The sequence below is a fragment of the Oncorhynchus mykiss genome, chromosome 3 (assembly GCF_013265735.2).
Source record: "Oncorhynchus mykiss isolate Arlee chromosome 3, USDA_OmykA_1.1, whole genome shotgun sequence".
Taxonomy (NCBI): domain Eukaryota; kingdom Metazoa; phylum Chordata; class Actinopteri; order Salmoniformes; family Salmonidae; genus Oncorhynchus; species Oncorhynchus mykiss.
Window position 1 is genome coordinate 26,994,984 of NC_048567.1, and position 20,616 is coordinate 27,015,599.

The following is a 20,616-nucleotide window of genomic DNA, read 5'->3' on the forward strand; positions in this document are numbered from 1 at the left end:
CACGGCCTTCAGCCCCATTGAAGCGTGTGTATCGTTTGTGTCATTGTTGCTACTGTAGCTGTCTGGCCATCCAGAATCACGACAACACACGGCCTTCAGCCCCATTGAAGCGTGTGTATCGTTTGTGTCATTGTTGCTACTGTAGCTGTCTGGCCATCCAGAATCACGACAACACACGGCCTTCAGCCCCATTGAAGCGTGTGTATCGTTTGTGACATTGTTGCTACTGTAGCTGTCTGGCCATCCAGAATCACGACAACACACGGCCTTCAGCCCCATTGAAGCGTGTGTATCGTTTGTGACATTGTTGCTACTGTAGCTGTCTGGCCATCCAGAATCACGACAATTTTTCTATTATAGGTGTTCATTATTTCAACATGATTTTATATTGAGGCACAACCTCACTTCTTTCATTTGTTTGTTCTCTGAAATCTGTTCAAAGCATGTATAAATGGTGTATTTCTTTTTTGCTATTTCCAACCTACCATCTCCACAAATTTCATTCAACAATAATTACAGGCTACCAATGGTATAAATTAGGAATGGCCAACTTTGATGGGGGTGGGGGCCACAAAAAAATCTGAACTCGTCAGGGGGGCAGCAGTGGCTCGCGGGTCTGCTTAACAACATCCATACCCACACATGTAGTCAGAGCTGGCGGTAACCTTTTGGGGGCCCTAAGAAAAATGTTGTTTCCCCTACCTTGTGAGCACAACATTTTAGGGCCCCACTCTTGACCTCAAAAAAAATATTATTCTACACATTTTGCCATGGGACTTAGAGAAATTATGCAATACATACACATTCTGTCAAGGGGTTCAGAGAAGATTTGGCAATTGTATTACTCATTTCATGCTATTTTACTTATTTTACCATGATTCATACATAAATAGCATAACATTCGGATAGTATACAACTTAAAAGCGTAATGTACTTTTTTTCTGGCTAGTCCAAATTAGATCTATTTCTTGCTTATTGCAGCATTATGCTGCGCTATGAGTATTCTACAGTGCCTTGCGAAAGTATTCGCCCCCCTTGAACTTTGCGACCTTTTGCCACATTTCAGGCTTCAAACATAAAGATATAAAACTGTATTTTTTTTGTGAAGAATCAACAACAAGTGGGACACAATCATGAAGTGGAACGACATTTATTGGATATTTCAAACTTTTTTAACAAATCAAAAACTGAAAAATTGGGCGTGCAAAATTATTCAGCCCCTTTACTTTCAGTGCAGCAACTCTCTCCAGAAGTTCAGTGAGGATCTCTGAATGATCCAATGTTGACCTAAATGACTAATAATGATAAATACAATCCACCTGTGTGTAATCAAGTCTCCGTATAAATGCACCTGCACTGTGATAGTCTCAGAGGTCCGTTAAAAGCGCAGAGAGCATCATGAAGAACAAGGAACACACCAGGCAGGTCTGATATACTGTTGTGAAGAAGTTTAAAGCCGGATTTGGATACAAAAAGATTTCCCAAGCTTTAAACATCCCAAGGAGCACTGTGCAAGCGATAATATTGAAATGGAAGGAGTATCAGACCACTGCAAATCTACCAAGACCTGGCCGTCCCTCTAAACTTTCAGCTCATACAAGGAGAAGACTGATCAGAGATGCAGCCAAGAGGCCCATGATCACTCTGGATGAACTGCAGAGATCTACAGCTGAGGTGGGAGACTCTGTCCATTGGACAACAATCAGTCGTATATTGCACAAATCTGGCCTTTATGGAAGAGTGGCAAGAAGAAAGCCATTTCTTAAAGATATCCATAAAAAGTGTCGTTTAAAGTTTGCCACAAGCCACCTGGGAGACACACCAAACATGTGGAAGAAGGTGCTCTGGTCAGATGAAACCAAAATGGAACTTTTTGGCAACAATGCAAAACGTTATGTTTGGCGTAAAAGCAACACAGCTGAACACACCATCCCCACTGTCAAACATGGTGGTGGCAGCATCATGGTTTGGGCCTGCTTTTCTTCAGCAGGGACAGGGAAGATGGTTAAAATTGATGGGAAGATGGATGGAGCCAAATACAGGACCATTCTGGAAGAAAACCTGATGGAGTCTGCAAAAGACCTGAGACTGGGACGAAGATTTGTCTTCCAACAAGACAATGATCCAAAACATAAAGCAAAATCTACAATGGAATGGTTCAAAAATAAACATATCCAGGTGTTAGAATGGCCAAGTCAAAGTCCAGACCTGAATCCAATCCAGAATCTGTGGAAAGAACTGAAAACTGCTGTTCACAAATGCTCTCCATCCAACCTCACTGAGCTCGAGCTGTTTTGCAAGGAGGAATGGGAAAAAATTTCAGTCTCTCGATGTGCAAAACTGATAGAGACATACCCCAAGCGACTTACAGCTGTAATCGCAGCAAAAGGTGGCGCTACAAAGTATTAACTTAAGGGGGCTGAATAATTTTGCACGCCCAATTTTTCAGTTTTTGATTTGTTAAAAAAGTTTGAAATATCCAATAAATGTCGTTCCACTTCATGATTGTGTCCCACTTGTTGTTGATTCTTCACAAAAAAATACAGTTTTATATCTTTATGTTTGAAGCCTGAAATGTGGCAAAAGGTCGCAAAGTTCAAGGGGGCCGAATACTTTCGCAAGGCATTGTATGTTCCGAAATATATAATCCAACCGCAAGGTGCTACAGAGGGAAATAGTACAAGTACATCACTTGGTCCAAGCTTCCTGCCATCCAGGACCTCTATATTAGGCGTTCTCTCTGCTATCACATGGTAAGCGGTACTGGAGTGCCAAGTCTAGGTCCAAACGGCTCTTTAACAGCTTCTACCCCCAAGCCATAACACTGCTGAACAATTAATCAAATGGCCACCCAGACTATTTTCCTAGCCACCACGCTTCTAGTTCTGCATTGCTTGCAGTTTGGGGTTTTAGGCTGGGTTTCTGTAGAGCACCTTGTGAAATCGGCAGATGTAAAAAGGGCTTCATAAATACATTTGATTGATTGATTGATTGATTGATTTGCATTGACACCATTTATGAACAGAGCAGAACAATATCTCCTAGGTTCTTCCACAATAAATGATATTAAACTAGAGTACATTAATGAAGATTTTTTTTAAAATTATGTAACACAAGGGCAAAAAAGTGTGGATTTATTTATATGCCCACATTGAGCAACAATGCCTAATTTATCATAACCATTACAGATAGATCCTAACTGCTAAATTGCTACATATACACTGAGTGCACAAAACATCAAGAACATCTACTCTTTCCATGACAGACTGACCAGATTAAAGCTATGATCCCTTATTGATGTCACTTGTTATTAAATTCACTTCAATCAGTGTAGATGAAGAGGAGGAGACTGGTTAAAGAATGATTTATAAGCCTTGAGAGAACTGAGACATGGAGACCTACAGCACCCGGTGTCACAGGAAGGCCAAAAAGATACATCAAGGACAACAACCACCCAAGCCATGGCCTGTTCCCTTGCTATCATCCAGAAGGTGAGGTCAGTACAGGTGCATCAAAGCTGGGACCGAGAGTCTGAAAAATAGCTTCTATCTCAAGGACATCAGTCTGTTAAATAGCCATCACAAGCCGGGTAATAACCGGCTACTCAACCCTGCACCTCAACCCTGCACACAGACATGAAATCTCTGGCCACTTTAAATAATGGAACACCAGTCACTTTAATAAATGTTTACATACTACTTTACTCATCTCATATGTATATAATGTATTCTATTCTACTGTATTTAGTCAATGCCACTCCGACGTTGTTAGTCCGAGTATTTATATATTTCTTTATTCCCTTCTTTTACTTCTAGATGTGTGTATTCTTGTGAGTTGCTATATACTATTGAACTGTTGTAGCTAGGAACACAAGCATTTCGCTACACCCGCAGTAACGTCTGGCTTGGTATGTCTCTGTGACCAATAACATTGTATTTGAATTGATAGGCGCATACAGACAGCTTGGCTACACTGTAACCGAAGCGGCCACAGTGCGCTCAGCCAGGACTGTGACTTTTCCCACTGAATGAACACATCTTAACATGTAATATGATTGAACTGATTGATGTTGGGTAAATAGATGATAAAATGCAGAATAGTGTCAAATGCCTGTAAACAAGCTTGGGGGGAACAAATATTTCACATACAGTATTTAAATCAGGCAAAGTGACAAGACAACATTTTCTTGTGGTGAACGCCTCTCACATGACATGTAACAACACCCTGAGTGCATCGAACATGAAACAACAAAACGAATGTAACAGCACAACAAAATAGATAAGCAACTATCTTTTGCCGGTGCCTTTTCATTTTAAACACCAGTGCTGAAACCAGTGCTTTCTAAAAGCCAATTTGTGCTTGATCTGAAAATGTGGTGGGAGGCTTCATATGGAGGGTGTGACACCATTGCGGAACCCCTGAGGCATGCAGAGACCAAATTCGAGCTCCATACCGCATTGCTGTGTGCCTCCCACATTTTGTAACAATGCAGAGGGTGCCATATAGCTCCGCATTGACATGATTGGCTGACAGTAGGGGGTGGTGGGAGGTCCTGTATAAACACAAACTCACTTCCTTGACAACTTCCTTCACAACAAGCTCTGCTCAACAGATCTGTGCTGCTGCACAAAGAGCAAGAAGTATGAATGCCCTGACTTCTGCAGAGCCGTATCACTGTAAATACGGCACGGACAAGGCAGACTCTGACCACGAATTGCCTTTAAAAGTAAATGTATGCTTTATCTGGAAATATGGTCGGAGGCGCTATATGGACGGTATGACGCAAATGTGGAGCCCCTGGAAGTATGCAGAGGCCAAATGTAGCTCTATACTGTATAGCCGTAAACCTCCACAGTTTGGAGGGCTCCATATAGCTCCGCATTGACATGATTGGTGGACGCTAGGAGTGGGCGGGAGGGGCAGGATGTCCAGAAAAAACACAAACTCACTTCTTTGACAACTTCCTTCACAACAGCTATGCAAGAAGTATACAGTGCATTCGGAAAGTATTCAGACCCCTTGACTTTCTTGTGACATTACAGCCTTATTCTAATATGGATTCAATTGTTATTTTTTCCCCCGATCCATCTACAGACATTACGCCATAATGACAAAGCAAAAAGAGGTTTTTAGAAACGTTTGTGTGTATTAATGTGTATTAATGTATTAAACATAAGAATCTGAAATATCACATTTACATACAGTTGAAGTTGGAAGTTTACATACACTTATGTTGGAGTCATTAAAACTAGTTTTTCAACCACTCCACAAATTTCTTGTTAACAAACTATAGTCGGTTAGGAAATCTACTTTGTGCATGAAACAAGTAATTTTTTCAAAAATAGTTTATAGACAGATTATTTCACTGTATCACAATTCCAGTGGGTCAGAAGTTTACACCACTAAATTGACTGTGCCTTTAAAAAGCTTGGGACATTCCAGAAAATGATGTCATGGCTTTTGAAGCTTCCGATAGGCTGATTGACATCATTTGAGTCAATTGGAGGTGTACCTGTGAATGTATTTCAAGGCCTTCCTTCAAACTCAGTGCCTCTTTGCTTGACATCATGGGAAAATAAAAGATGTCAGCCAAGACCTCAGAGAAAAATTGTAGACCTCCACAAGTCTAGTTCATCCTTGGTAGCAATTTCCAAATGCCTGCAGGTACCACGTCCATCTGTACAAACAATACACCATGGACCCAAGCAGCCGTCATACCACTCAGGAAGTTCTGTCCCCTAGAGATGAACGTACTTTGGAGCAAAGGACCTTGTGAAGATGCTGGAGGAAACAGGTACAAAAGTATCTATATCCACAGTAAAATGAGTCCTATATCGACATAACCTGAAAGGCCGCTCAGCAAGGAAGAAGCCACTGCTCCAAACCCGCCATAAAAAAAACATATTACGGTTTGCAACTGCACATGGGGACAAAGATCGTACTTTTTGGAGAAATGTCCTCTGGTCTAGATTTTTGAAATAAAAATATATGACCATTGTTATGTTTGGAGGGAAAAGGGGGAGGCTTGCAAGCCGAAGAACACCATCCCAACCATGAAGCACGGGGGTGGCAGCGTTATGTTGTGGTGGTGCTTTGCTGCGGGAGGGACTGGTGCACTTCACAAAATAGATGGCGTCATGAGGCAAAAAATTATGTGGTTATATTGAAGCAACATCTCAAGCCATCAGTCAGGAAGTTAAAGCTTGGTCGCAAATGGGTCCTTCCAAGTGAACAATGACCCCAAGCATACTTCCAAAGTTGTGGCAAAATGGCTTAAGGACAACAAAAGCAAGGTATTGGATTGGCCATCACAAAGCCCTGACTTCAAAATTTGTGGGCCGAACTGAAAAAGCATGTGCAAGCAAGGAGACCTACACCCAACTTATTGTGGGAAGCTTGTGGAAGGCTAACCGAAAGGTTTGACCCAAGTTAAACAATTTAAAGGCAATGCTACCAAATACTAATTCAGTGTATGTAAACTTCTGACCCACTGGGAATGTGATGAAATAAATAAAAGCTGAAATAAATAATTCTCTCTGCTATTATTCTGACATTTCACATTCTTCAAATAAAGTGGTGATCCTATCTGACCTAAGACAGGGCATTTTTACTAGGATTAAGTGTCAGAAATTGTGAAAAACTGAGTTTAAATGTATTTGGCTAAGGTGAATGTAAACTTCCGACTTCAACTGTAAGTATTCTGACCCTATACTCACTACTTTGTTGAAGCACCTTTGACCTTACAGCCTCAAGTCTTCTTGGGTATGACTCTACAAGCTTGGCACACCTATATTTAGGGAGTTTCTTCCATTCTTCTCTGCAGATCCTCTCAAGCTCTGTCAGGTTGGATGGGAGCATCACTGCACAGCTATTATCAGGTCTCACCAGAGATTTTCAAGGACATTTAGAGACTTGTCCCGAAGCCACGCCTGCGTTGTCTTGGCTGTGTGCTTAGGGTTGTTGTCCTGTTGGAAGGTGAACCTTCGCCACAGTCTGAGGTCCTGAGCTCTCATGGAGCAGGTTTTCATCAAGGATCTCTGTACTCTCTCCGTTCATCTTTCCCTCGATTATGACTAGTTTCCCAGTCCCTGCCACTGAAAAACATCCCCACAGCATGATGCTGCCACCACCATGCTTTACCGTTGGGATAGTGTCAGGTTTCCTCCAGAAGTGGCACTTAACATTCAGGCCAAAGAGTTAATTATTGGTTTCATCAGACCAGAGAATGTTGTTTCTGATGGTGTGAGAGTCCTTTAGGTTCCTTTTAGCAAACTCCAAGCTGGCAGGTCTTGTGCCTTTTACTGAGGAGTGGCTTCCATCTGGACATTTTACCATAAAGGCCTGATTGGTGGAGTGCTGCAGAGATGGTTGTCCTTCTGGAAGGTTCTCCTATCTCCACAGAGGAACTCTGGAGCTCTGTCAGAGTGACCATCGAGTTCTTGGTCACCTCCCCGACCAAGGCCCTCCTCCCCCGTTTTGGCTGGGCTACCAGCTCTAGGAAGAGGTTTTGGTTGTTCCAAACTTCTTTGATTTAAGAATGACAGAGGCCATTGTGTTCCTGGGGACCTTCAATGCTGCAGAAATGTTTTGGTACCCTTCCCCAGATCTGTACCTCGACATAATCTTGTATCAGAGCTCTACGGACAATTCCTTCAACCTCATGGCTTGGTTTTTGCTCTGACAAGCACTGTCTACTGTGGGAAGTTATATAGACAGGTGTGTGCCTTTCCAAATCATGTCTGATCAATTTAATTTACCACAGGTGGACTCCAATGAAGTTGTAGAAACATCTCAAGAACGATCAATGGAAACAGGATGCACCTGAGCTCAATTTCGAGTCTCATAGCAAAGGGTCTGAATACCTAAGTAAACAAGGTATTTCTGTTTTAATTTTTTTTACATTTGCAAACATTTCTAAAAAACAGTTTTGGCTTCGTTATTTTTTATTTAATACATTTTTGAGTACGGCTTTAACGTAACTAAATGTGGAAAGAGTCAAGGGGTCTGAATAATTTCTGAATGCACTTTAAATGCCCTGACTTCTGCAGAGGCCATATCGCAGTAGATGCCAGATTGACCATGCAAAGCCTTTTAAGGCACTGAACCAAAACAGTAGCTGCGCCTGAGCAATGTAGAAAACGGCGCACCTGGCCTCCACAATCCCTCGACTTCATTCAAATTGAGATGGTTTGGAATGAGTCGGACCACAGAGCTAAGCCAAAAGCAGCTCAGTTATATGTGGGAACTCCTTCAAAACTGTTGGGAAAGCATTCCAGGTGAAGCTGGTTGAGAGAATGCCAAGAGTGTGCAAAGCTATCATAAAGGCAAAGGGTAGCTATTTGAAGAATCTCAAATATAAAATATATTTTGATTTGTTTAACACTTTTTTCGTTACTACATGATTCCATATGTGTTATTTCATGGTTTTGATGTCTTCACTATTATTCTACATGATAGAAAATAGTAAAACATTAACAAAAACTCTGTAATGAGTAGGTGTTCTAAAACTTTTGACCAGTAGTGTATGTTTTTGTACCCCTTTAAACTAGAAAGTATCATGATTCATTGGGTATTTTGATATTTTCAGTGATTAGTAATGTACACTCCTGTGGTCTCAAGATGAATGGTTTTGCCCACTTGAAAGTTTTGCAATTGAAATACAAAAAAAAAAAAAGAGAGAAATGATTTGACCTCTACTTTTCCAAACCACATCTTTGTCAGTCTTTCCCCATGGTGAAAAAACAGAAACGTTGCAAAAGTAAAATTACACTTCCTTAAAAAACATTACAAAACACCTTCCAAACTTGCCTCATTGTACAACAAGTACATAATTGTATTGAAAATGTACAACCACCAGGCACATACAGTACCAGCTGACACAGGGCTGTAAAATAAAGCATTTACCAACACTATTAAGAGGTGTTGTGGCGCGGATTGAATCTCGGCCTGATTCGGATACTGCAGTTGCAACTATTGGCAAGTTAAATGGTTAAAAACATATTTGTGTGATGTACAGTAGTACTGTAAACAATGGAGAGGTGGCGTGAGGATAATTGTTAATAAAGTAATGGAGAACTATAATTGGAGGGGGTATTTCTACCTTACTGTTTAGGAGATGTGTTGAGAAAACAGATTTTCGACCCAAAAATGTTCTTCCTTTATTTTAGCTTGGAATCGAAGAAAGATGGCTTTTCTGTAGATGGGATGAACTTGGGTATTTAGACTATCAGTGGCCACCACTGGATGGAAGACGTTTAAGGATTTAGTCATCGGGCCATCAGACATTTAGAACATCTAAAGACAAGGAATATCCAGCTAACTTAGACATGTTGTAAAGAAAATATACCACAATAAATGTCCATGTTGAGGCCTTAGTCATGTTTTAATCTGCACATACTTTTTTTCTAATAGCAGCAACACATACTGTACTTTAGGGATTATAGTTCAAATGTAATTACTTGGGAGAAGTAAAACCCCACCTATATAAATATAGTAAGGTTGGTGGCACTTAAACAAAGTCTTAAAATGTGAAAAGAAACTTAACTGAGGCCGACAGAGTGTTGTAAAAGCCTTGGTCAAACTCAGTAAGGCTAACTATCAGATCTTAAAGTAAATCACATCATGAGCTGAAGACCAAGGCATCATTTTATTACCTTCTTTTAGCTAGGCAAGTCAGTTAAGAACAAATTCTTATTTACAATGACAGCCTACCGGGGAACAGTGCCTTGTTCAGGGGCAGAACCTTGTCAGCTCGGGGATTTGATCCAGCAACCTTTTGCTTACTGCCCCAACACTCTAACCACTAGGCTACCTGCCGCCCCAAAACATGTGACATAATGGATTTTACAGTAATGCTGTTTTCACAGGAATTACAGTTAGATCTCTTTATGTACAGTACCGGTCAATTATGTTGATTTATGACTACATGCACATTTGCTGTACAACTACACAAAATGACACTATTACTGATTTTGAATAAGTTACAAATTATAGTAATACTTCAGAATTTATCTGAATATATAAGCTACGGGATTGTAGTGTTGGTTGATCGGTATGGATTGATGGGTTGGTTGATGGGCTTGGGTTGATTATGGTCTATATACAGTCCAGTATGGCTGGGCGGTGTGCTGTACAGAGGGACTTCCTGGATGCAGCATCAGGTTAGAGGGAGGAGTAACAGACTGGGGACATGAAGTGACAGTTCACACTCATCAGAGACTCACACATGGCTCACAGTCAACAAGAAGAGAGAGCACACAGAGAGAGGTAATGTACTGATTCAGTCTAATTCTTTGCATGGCAAATATGTTTGTTTTTTAAGTGCTTGGAAAAAATGGAGAACTCTGGACGTTACTTATGTAACTAAACCAGTAACTCCTTAGTCTTTGGTAGAAACAATTGGCACTTTGTTTGTTACAATGACTCCCCACGTGACTTAAAACGTAATTACTCTGTTACCATGTAGTTTCAAAATAAGTTCCAGACAATTATGGTTAAATAAAGCATAGCTAGGAGTTTGACATCTCTCCATGCATTAAATTACAGTTGAAAAAAACGAGGTGAGAAGGTTGTGACAATCAGAAACGTGACATGAAACGTTCACGTCAGATGTTATGAATGACTATGTATTCTCCTTACACAGCTGGCAACGGGATGTGTAGATATCATACGAACAAGAAGGCCCGCACACGGTTGATGCTCTCAATTCACTGCTTTACTGACAACATTTCCATCCGAAACGGATCTTCGTCAGGTCAAACAAACTGAGTACTCACTTCCCAAAATACACATTCCATCTTACGCATTATGCACATGACGCGTGTAGGCGTGGAAACATTAAAACATGTTGCACAAGCAATCATAATTCATTTGAGAGGCACATATGGTCATAAAGGATTATATACATACACATGGATTCAAGTTCAAAATCTTGGCAACAGTAGTAAAAAGATTGTTGAAAACGTTTGGAATACCCGCCCATATGACTATCACGAGCAGGAGGTGAGGTGGCCGTAGGTATAATTCCAGTGACCTATTTCAAAAACAATTAGTGCATCTCTAATAATTTGATATCAATGAGATGGGCAGATATAGTAGTTACAGAATCTAATATGTACAGTATGTACAAAGTAACTAGGAGACCAGGAAGCCAAGACAAATCAAAGTGACATTGTCACGATCGTCGTATGAAGCGGACCACAGCGTGGTATGAATGCATTCTTTTATTGAATGACGAAAAAAACGCCGTAAACTGAACACGCTAACAAAACCACAACGTGACTGCTAATGAACCATAGTGCTAACATGCAACTAGACATAGACAATCACCCACAACCCAAAATGACAAAACAGGCTACCTAAATATGGCTCCCAATCAGAGACAACGACTAACACCTGCCTCTGATTGAAAACCATATCAGGCCAAACACAGAAACAGACAAACTAGACATCCAACATAGAATGCCCACTCAGATCACACCCTGACCAAACAAAACATAGAAACATACAAAGCAAACTATGGTCAGGGTGTGACAGACATACAGTATGTAAGAAAGGGTCTGATATCAAACTCTTGGTTCAGACCTTTAGGAAACGTGGTGCACAAACGGTGATTCCAATACAATTCTCTTCTCAATAATAGATTATAAGTACCCCCCCCATGAGTCTTAACATGTTCGATACCAATGTATCTCAGAGAGCTAATGTTGTGACGGGCCTCCATGAAATGTGCAGCCACAGGGTTTCTCTGGTCGAGGGTCCTGATATTACTCCTGTGTTCTGCTATTCCTGTTTCAGAGCGCGTCTCGTTTTTCCTGCATAGCATAGACCACAAATACACTTGATCAGGCTTATCACATTTTTTGTGGAACGTGTAATGATGTCCTTAATCTTGATGGCCTTGCCCGTGATTGGGGGATTGAACATTGTGCATTTGTTCGTAAAGTTACACTGGGTACATCGACCACATCTGTAATTACCATCCGGCAGATTGTCTCGGAAGATGCTACGTGGCACCAGTGGAAGATCAGACCGCACCACCATTTGACTGATGTTGGGGGCCCCTCTGAAGACTACCCGCGGAGGTTCTTTAACCTTTTTTCCAGTTGTGGATCAGTGCTTAAGATGTGCCAGGGCTTTTTAATGATGTGGTCAAACTGTTTACCAAGTGGGGAGTATTGAAGGAAGCATTTAACACGTTGGTCAGGAGGGCGGGGAGGTTTTGGCATGAGGCTGTCATCCTTGGTCATATTTTTATAACGTTCCCCTGCATCATGCAGCCATTCCTCTGGGTAACCTCGCTGTCTGAAACGCTCATCCAGACAGTCGGCTTGCTTGTCATAGTCACTCTGTGTACTACAAATCCTGCGTATGCGACTGTATTGGCTGATGGGGAGGCTCTTTTTTAGGGGTCTAAGGTTGGAAGCTGTCTCCGGGTAACAAGGAATTCCTGTCCGTCGGCTTCCTGTTTAGGTCGGTGCTGAAGCCCTCCCCCTCCCTCTTTATCAAAATGTCAAGAAAACTTGTTTCGTGCATCAAGGGTGAGAGTGAATTTCAAATATTCAGTGCTTGTCTAACACTATTTATCATGTTATTCTGTGTTATTCTCTTTCTGTGCTCCAGACCTGTGGACACAGACAAGGGGACCAGAGAAAGAGGTGAAAGAGGACAGAGGACAGAGTGTTGTGGTTGATTCATTGAGGCAGTGGAGACAGGATGTGGGTCCTCATTTTGGCAGCTCTACTCTTCTCTCTGGCAGAGAGAGCAACATGTCGAAGTAGGGTTCCTTTCATCATTAAAGTATTGTTAATATTGTTATTATTGAAATAATTTGTAGATGTATAGATGTGGTAATCGTAGTGGTACAGTATGGTAATTAAAACCCCAAAACATTTTAACCTCAACTGATTCTGTATCATCAAAAATGTAATGAACAAGTGAAGTGCTTTCTGTATTACTCATGACTGTATTCATTTCCCTCCATGTGAACTGGCAGCACCACCAGCAGCATCACCCTGGACCATCACCTTCAGTCCAGCAGAAATAACAGCAGAGAAGGGACTATGTGCTGTTATTTCATGTACTTTCTCTCACCCTGATAACATCAAACCTACCACTGCAATATGGTTCAAGTGCCCTACAAAGGACAAATGTGATAAGGATAAAATCATAATTTTCCACTCTAAAAAACCCTCTCAAGCTCAGGAGGGTTATAAACAGAGAGTGTCTCTACTGGAGACTGATCTGACAAAGAAGAACTGTAGTGTGATCATCAACGACATCAGAGAGAATGATGCTGGAGAGTATCAATTCAGACTTCCAAGTTCATATACATACACGAAGAAAGTGAACATCACAGTGAGCGGTACTATGACTATTATTACCAGTTACAGGGACAACCTATTATTGTAGTTAATTGTATACAGTACACACTTGCCAAGTTCCCCCTCAGGTCAGGGTTAGGGTTAGGGTTAGGGTTGCTGTTTTGTACACAGATGTAAAACTCACTTCTGTATTTGTATTTCCTGCCTCCAGCTCTGACCCAGAAGCCCTCAGTATTGACTCCTGCTCTGACAGAGGGAGAACCAGCTACTCTGACCTGCACCGCCCCGGGGATGTGCTCTGGAACTCCTCCTAACATCACATGGACATGGAGAGGAACAGGAGACAACATCACTGAGCTCAGAGACAACATCACCATACAGGAGAGAGAGAACCTGACCACTGTGACGACAACCCACTTCTCAACGTTGACCTTCACCCCCTCAGCTAAGCATCACGGCACCAACGTCACATGTCTGGTGACATTCAATGGCCGCATCACCACTAAGAAGACACTGACAATGAATGTGGCACGTAGGTAGTGTACATTATCTGACCTCCCGTTGTGCTGCAACACTTCCATTTCATGAACACGATTTGTACGTACTGTTCTTTGTTTTCTAGATGTGAAGGAACCCAAGATCTCTGGTTGTAACACAGTGAGAGAGGGTGATACCCTGAATCTGACCTGCAGTGATGACAGATACCCACCATCATCATCTAACATCACCTGGAGTAAGAAGGGGACAACAGCTTTGGAACAGAATAACTCTGGACGGGCCACTCTCATCATCTCTAACATGACAAGAGAACATGCTGGGGAGTATGTGTGTACAGCTCAACACCACAGTAGATCTCTGACGGCTTCCACTGTTGTCACTGTGATGTGTGAGTACAAGCAGCACTGTACAGACAGATTGAAAATGGCTTGTGACATGCTGTTACCTTTAAATTGCCTATGGTTTATCTCTCCTCTCATGACCTGTGTGTGTGTGTGTAACTCAGGGAGTTCCCTTACCCTTCATAAGATGGTTAACACTAAAAGAGTACAGTTTTACTACATCAGTGTTGATGTTCTCAGTGATCAGCACCATCAGCCTGCCTGTCAGAAACCACACCAATACCACTATGGAGTGTGTCAGCAGAAATGAAGCGGGCAGAGTGAGAGAGGTGCAAGTCACCCAAATAGAAAAACAAGAAGGTAAAGATACAAGTTAACACACTTTGTTAGAGAGCCACAGCTTCCCAATATCAATGCAACATAGAGGATTTGCACGCTTGGATTGAGAAAAGGTGTGAGCCACTTCTAAAATCAAACGCGTTGTTCTCTTTATAGAGGATGTGTCTAAAGACATCATGGCTTTGCTGTCGGACCTACAACTGATTACTGCATTTGTGGTTGGTGCATCCCTCTCAGCCACCATCTTTTGTATCTTCCTGTGTTTGAAAGGGAAACGTAAAAGGTACATGCATTCTAGTACTGATGTACAGTCGCTATTGACTGAATATGTTATTTTAAAAATCAATTGTAAATTGTCTCACTTATTTATTTATATTTATTATCAAGAACATCAGATTTCTTGTCAAAAGTACCAATGCCTTGCACCATATTGTAATGGAAGTGCTTGCTAACCCCTCCAAAAATACAGTGATTGAGACATTTAATTTGAACTCTTTTCCTTAGACAAAAAGAGAGGATCCCAAAGGACTCAGACTCCAAAAGCCCGTTCATGAACCTGGAGATGGTGACATGTGAAGACCAACAGGTGCAGTACCAGTTTCTTTCTTTATTCAGCTCTGCCAACATTTAGTTAGCATTGACATGCCAATAGGAGTTTACAAGGCAACACAAAAAGGTCTGGCACCACCAAGCTAACAAAATACTCCTAACACAGTGCTTTCTGTCATCTACTGCATAGATGGATGCAGGACAGGCTGTGGGAGGCAAACAGACCCCTCTGCAGGTGGAGCTGAGGGAGGGAGAAGAAAACGGAGGGCCCCAGACCAGTGGAGCCGTAGGGAAATCTACCACAGGGGGAGAACCAAATGAAGTGGACTACGCCAGTATCAACTACTCCCTGCTGAAGAAGAAGACTCCTGAGGAGGCAGAGAAGAAGACCACCACCACAGAGACAGACTACGCCGAAATCAAACGACAGAAGAAGAATGAGGAGGAAGAAGATGGTGGAGAGGGGAGTGGTGTGATGGAAGAGGTGGAATGGGAGGAAGGGGAGGAGACGGTAGGGAAGGAAGAGGAGAAAGAGAACAGTAAGCCATTACGAGAGACAGATGAGGATACAGCCCTTTACTCCAACGTCAAGGCTATTATGGGTGGAGAGTGACACAGCAATGTGGGAAATAGCGCACAGTACTATGGCTTCTAATATACAGCACTGCAGTGTTTTCTCAGATTGAATGTTTTATGATGATAGAGACTTTGTTTAACTGAAACTACTGCAGGAAATAGTTTTGGTAATTCTTTATTTTTCAGCCTTGTATAATGTAATGTTAGTTTTGTAATGATTCTGTTTTTGTGTCACCATGGAAGGACATGGTGTCTCCTCTGATCCTTCATGTTTTTGTATTTTGATTTAACCCTAACCCTATATATTGAGGCACTACCTTACTTTTGATGTTTGTGTGTGTTTTAGTTGTTTGCTATCTGCTAAGAATTTCTAAATGATGTTTTAACTGTCTTGTAGCATGATGTACTACAGTACCCATAATGCTCTGTATCAATATACGGTTTCATCTTGGTAAAGACGTTCCTAAAGCTAACACTATGGTGTCCCGTCTACTTATTAATACATTAGAGGAGGCTGGTGGTAGGAGCTATAGGAGGACAGGTTCATTGTCATGGCAGGAATGGGACGGCAGGGTAGCCTAGTGGTTAGAGCATTGGACTGGTAACCGAAAGGTTGCACAGATCAAATCCCCGAGCGGACAACCTGTCGTTCTGCCCCTGAACAAGGCAGTCAACCCACTGTTCCTAGGCATTCATTGAAAATAAGAATTTGTTCTTAACTGACTTGCCTAGTTAACTAAAGATAAAATAAATACTTGAAACTGTAATCAAACATATGAAAACCACATATATGACTCTATTCAATTCCAGCCATTAAAACAAGCCTGTCCTCCTACAGCTCATCACACCAGCCTCCTCTGTAATACATGGTGTCAGAAGTTGGATGTCTATTTATTATCTCCACAAATTGTATTCGACAGTGATTACACAGATGGTGTGACTGCAGAGAACAGTAGAGGTTTTCTATAGAACTAATCCAGTTCCTTCACCGTGTATTCTATGTTGACATAATCAAAATGTATATGTTCACGATCATTGTAAATAAGAATTTGTTCTTAAAATAAATGTTACATTTAAATGAAATAAAAATGTAAACAATATTAATATGCTACAAACAACCCCTAGATAGAGGCACTCCATTTGACATGACAACCGCAAAGCCACATCATTTACAAGCCCACTTCTAAACCCCATTCTCAGTTTGAGTTTTTATCATAGTACTCATTTATCAGAAAAGGAAACTCATTTAAGGTGATCTCAACCATCTGCTGGTGTAAGTGAAAACAGAACAACAGGCTCTGATTGGAAGGCAGATGTTTAAAATTAACCCTGAAACTCTCAGATGTCGGCAGAGGTTTCTCACATGGTTTCCTCTGAACAAAAAAAACACCAAGAGGTGTGTGTGTGTGAGTCACAATAGCAGGAAATGGACACTCCCTTTCACATTGTAAATCTGGCTGTGTTGTGGTGGTGGTTTATTTTGCACTGTACCTGTCACTGAGCTACCGAACAAACCCACATACAAACACCTGTGTTATTCCTCAGTTTTGGATGAAAAGAAAATGAAGATGTCCCTTTACTGTTAACTGTTCATTTAGAGAGTACGTCACCTGCCAATTGTCAGTGTGAGCATCATGGACTCTGTCGTGTGTACAGTATGTGCTCACACTCATACTGGATTAAGGATGGGATTACAGGATTAGAATGTTCCACTCACATTAAAGAGCCTGTAAATAGATCTAGCAGACACAGTCAGCACACTTCGCTTGTATTGAGGATGTATCTGCCATTGATCATTGGATAAGGATGTATTTCCCTTTTTAAGGTCTGCCCTTAGGTTTTTTCATCCAGGTCAAAGGTAAGGCACAGGCAGTAGCATACATTAGTACTGTAGACCAGACAGATACTTGGCGCTAAGATAGTGTATTTGTTTACACAACACTTACACTACCCAATACTGTCATAAAAAAAGTTAAATACGTTAAATCTGATTAATTGTGTAAATAAATTGTTTTATTGTGTTCCCACTTATCCCGAGTTGATACAGCAGAAAGGGATTGTGTTCCCACTTATCCCGAGTTGATACAGCAGAAAGGGATTGTGTTCCCACTTATCCCGAGTTGATACAGCAGTAAGGGATTGTGTTCCAGGTCCTCGAGGGCTGCACTGTATGTCAGTGTTGTTCTTGCCTTCTACTCAGAGACTAATAAATACCTCAGTATTAAACTGTGTGGACATAACAGCCAATCAATTATCAATTGAATTGATCAATTACGTGCCCAAGAAATGTAATCCTACACTATTAAGATGTGTGAGTGTTCCTACGTGTTGATCTATGCTAATGACCATCCGCACCTCTCTCACAGCCATGGCGGCAGATGTTGTATCTCACAGCCTGAACCTCCTGGAGACTCTCAAAGAGTCTATTGAGAACAACAAGCTGTCAGATGTCAAGGATGCTGTGGAGGACCTCCTGATCAGCCGGATCAACCTGGCCGTGGCAGGAGAGCGGGGACCCGAGAAGTCTGCATTCATCAACGCCCTCCGTGGCCTGGGGCCTGAGGATGAAGGAGCCGCCCTATCCCCGTGCCCCACTTCTCCAGAAGAGATGGCCATCTATCCCAACCCTAAGCACCCTGACTTCAGGATCTGGGACTTGCCACCCACCCCCGCAGCCTCGCCCTTTGACCCAGAAGGGTACATGGAGCGGGTGAAGTTCCTGCGGTACAACGTGGTGGTCATGGCGTTCACACAGAGTCTCCAGGCCAACAGCGTGGCGGTGTTCCTGGAAGCCCGCTCTGTGCAGAGGGACACTGTGTACTTCGCCCTGCTGGCCTCGGAGAAGGACACAGAAAAGGGTCTGGAGGAGAGGCGGAAGGCCAGCCTGGAGTTGTTGAAGGTCCAGGGGGTGGCCCTGCCTAAGGTGTTCCTAGTGAGGCCCTCCTGTCTGGAGAAACTTGACTTCCCAGGACTCCTGGAGGAGATGGAGAGGGACCTACCAGAGATCCGGGCCCACGCTCTCCTCCTGGCCCTGCCCACTCTCTCCCCAGTCCTGATCACCCAGAAGAGAGACGCCTTCAAGGCCTTGGTCTGGGCTGCCGCGTCACTCTCTGGTGGGGTGTCGGCCATCCCTGTGCCCCTGGTGGCCTCCATGGTGGACGCCAGAGTGGGTGTGAGGATCCTCACCAAGACCAGGGCCTCGCTCTGTCTGGACGACGAGTCTGTTGAGCGGTTGGCACGGCAACGCGGCATGGAGCCGGCACGGCTCAAAGCCCTGCGGACGTGTAACCTGTCGGCTGAAGTCACCAAGGGGGAGGTAAAGCTTCGGCTGGCAGCGGCAGAGAAGGAGTTGACCACCAACACGACCCGGCTGGTGGAGATGGCCATGCCCAGGCACGCCCGCTCAGCTGGTCGTTCCTTCACTGTCATGTTGCAGGCTCTCAATGAGGCCATTGATGAGATGGTGGTTGACGCAGAGAAGATACTGGCTGCTGCTGGTGTTGGAGAGGGGAAATGAAGGAGGTCAAGAGGAGGGCTAGAAATAGTGCAATGAAAAATGTTTTAAAACATTTGCAATGGAAATGCAAATATGCATGGCGTAGGACTTTCCTGCAGACAAATTATCTAGTGGCTTCATGGTTAAACTGTTATTAATATTTTTCATAATTTCATAATTAATAAACATTATTTCAAAAACCCTGCAGAAAATCAGGTGTTTCTATGTCAAAGGGTTCTGTTACATTTCAGTCTCCTGTAATGTACAGTACCAGTCAAAAGTATGGACACACCTATTCGTTCAAGGGTTTTTATTTTTTTTAATTCTTTTAACACCCCTACTCTTACGGTAAGTGCCATGGGGTCTTTAGTGACCACAGAGAGTCAGCACACCCGTTTAACGTCCCATCCAAGGGTTTTTCTTTATTTTTACTATTTTCTAAATTGTAATATTGAAGACTTCAAAACTATGAAATAACACATATGGAATCATGTAGTGACCAAAAAAGTGTTAAACAAATCCAAATATATTTGAGATTTTTCAAAGTAGACACCCTTTGCTTTGATGACAGCTTTGCACACTCTTGGCATTCTCTCAACCAGCTTCACCTGGAATGCTTTTCCAACCGTCTTGAAGGAGTTCCCACATATGCTGAGCACTTGTTGGCTGCTTTTCCTTCACTCTGCGATCCAACTCTTCCCAAACCATCTCAATTGGTTTGAGGTCAGGTGATTGTGGAAGCCAGGTCATCTGATGAAGCACTCCATCACTCCCTTTCCTGGTCAAATAGCCCTTACACAGCCTGGAGGTATGTTGGGTAATTGTCCTGTTGAAAAACAAATGACAGTCACACTAAGCCCAAACCAGATTAGATGGCGTATTGCTGCAGAATGCTGTAGTAGTCATGCTGGTTAAGTGCGCCTTCAATTCTAAATAAATCACTGACAGTGTCACGAGCAAAGCTCCCCCACACCACCTCCTCCATGCTTCACGGTGGGAGCCACACATGCAGAGATCATCCCCTCACCTTCTCTGTGTCTCACAAAGGCATGGCGGTTGGAACCAAAAATCCCAAATTTGGACTCATCAAACCAAAGGACAGATTTCAACCAGTCTAATGTTCATTGCTTGTGTTTCTTGGCCCAAGCAATTATTTTATTTTTATTGGTGTCTATCTACACTATCTACCTAGAGAGTTTTCATCTGTATTTTCCGGAGCTGTCTACATACCACCACAGACCAATGCTGGCACTAAGAGCGTACTCAATGAGCAGTATTCCGCCATAAGCAAACAGGAAAACGCTCATCCAGAGGAGGCACTCCTAGTGGCCGGGGACTTTAATGCAGGGAAACTAAAATCTGTTTTACCAAATTTCTATCAGCATGTTAAACATGCAACCAGAGGCAAAAAAAAAAATCTACACCCCCTTTACTCAAATCAAATCAATTCAAAGTTGATTTGTCACGTGCGCCGAATACAACAGGTGAAATGCTT

At 42.4% G+C, this 20,616-nt stretch overlaps 2 protein-coding genes across 9 annotated transcripts; both read left to right on the top strand.

Annotated features, from left to right (window-relative positions):
• The first annotated feature begins 9,861 nt into the window (after positions 1-9,861).
• Positions 9,862-16,098, top strand: LOC110516537 (B-cell receptor CD22). 8 transcript variants are annotated; one of them, XM_036973691.1, is made up of 10 exons: positions 9,862-10,266; positions 11,989-12,471; positions 12,622-12,775; positions 12,986-13,363; positions 13,534-13,854; positions 13,945-14,208; positions 14,402-14,521; positions 14,657-14,783; positions 15,005-15,086; positions 15,240-16,098. In XM_036973691.1, the coding sequence occupies exons 3-10, from the start codon at positions 12,715-12,717 to the stop codon at positions 15,660-15,662; spliced, it is 1,776 nt and encodes a 591-aa protein (XP_036829586.1). In that variant the 5' UTR covers positions 9,862-10,266; positions 11,989-12,471; positions 12,622-12,714; the 3' UTR covers positions 15,663-16,098. The 8 variants fall into 8 exon arrangements, with proteins under 8 accessions (XP_036829586.1, XP_021450624.2, XP_021450618.2 ...); XM_021594949.2 differs by having other exon boundaries at positions 11,989-12,083; XM_021594943.2 differs by lacking the exon at positions 11,989-12,471 and having other exon boundaries at positions 9,863-10,266.
• Positions 16,099-17,993: 1,895 nt separating this feature from the next.
• Positions 17,994-19,244, top strand: irgq2 (immunity-related GTPase family, q2). The gene has a single exon (XM_021584238.2). It carries the CDS (start codon positions 17,994-17,996, stop codon positions 19,140-19,142), a length of 1,149 nt encoding a protein of 382 aa, XP_021439913.2. The 3' UTR covers positions 19,143-19,244.
• Positions 19,245-20,616: the final 1,372 nt, after the last annotated feature.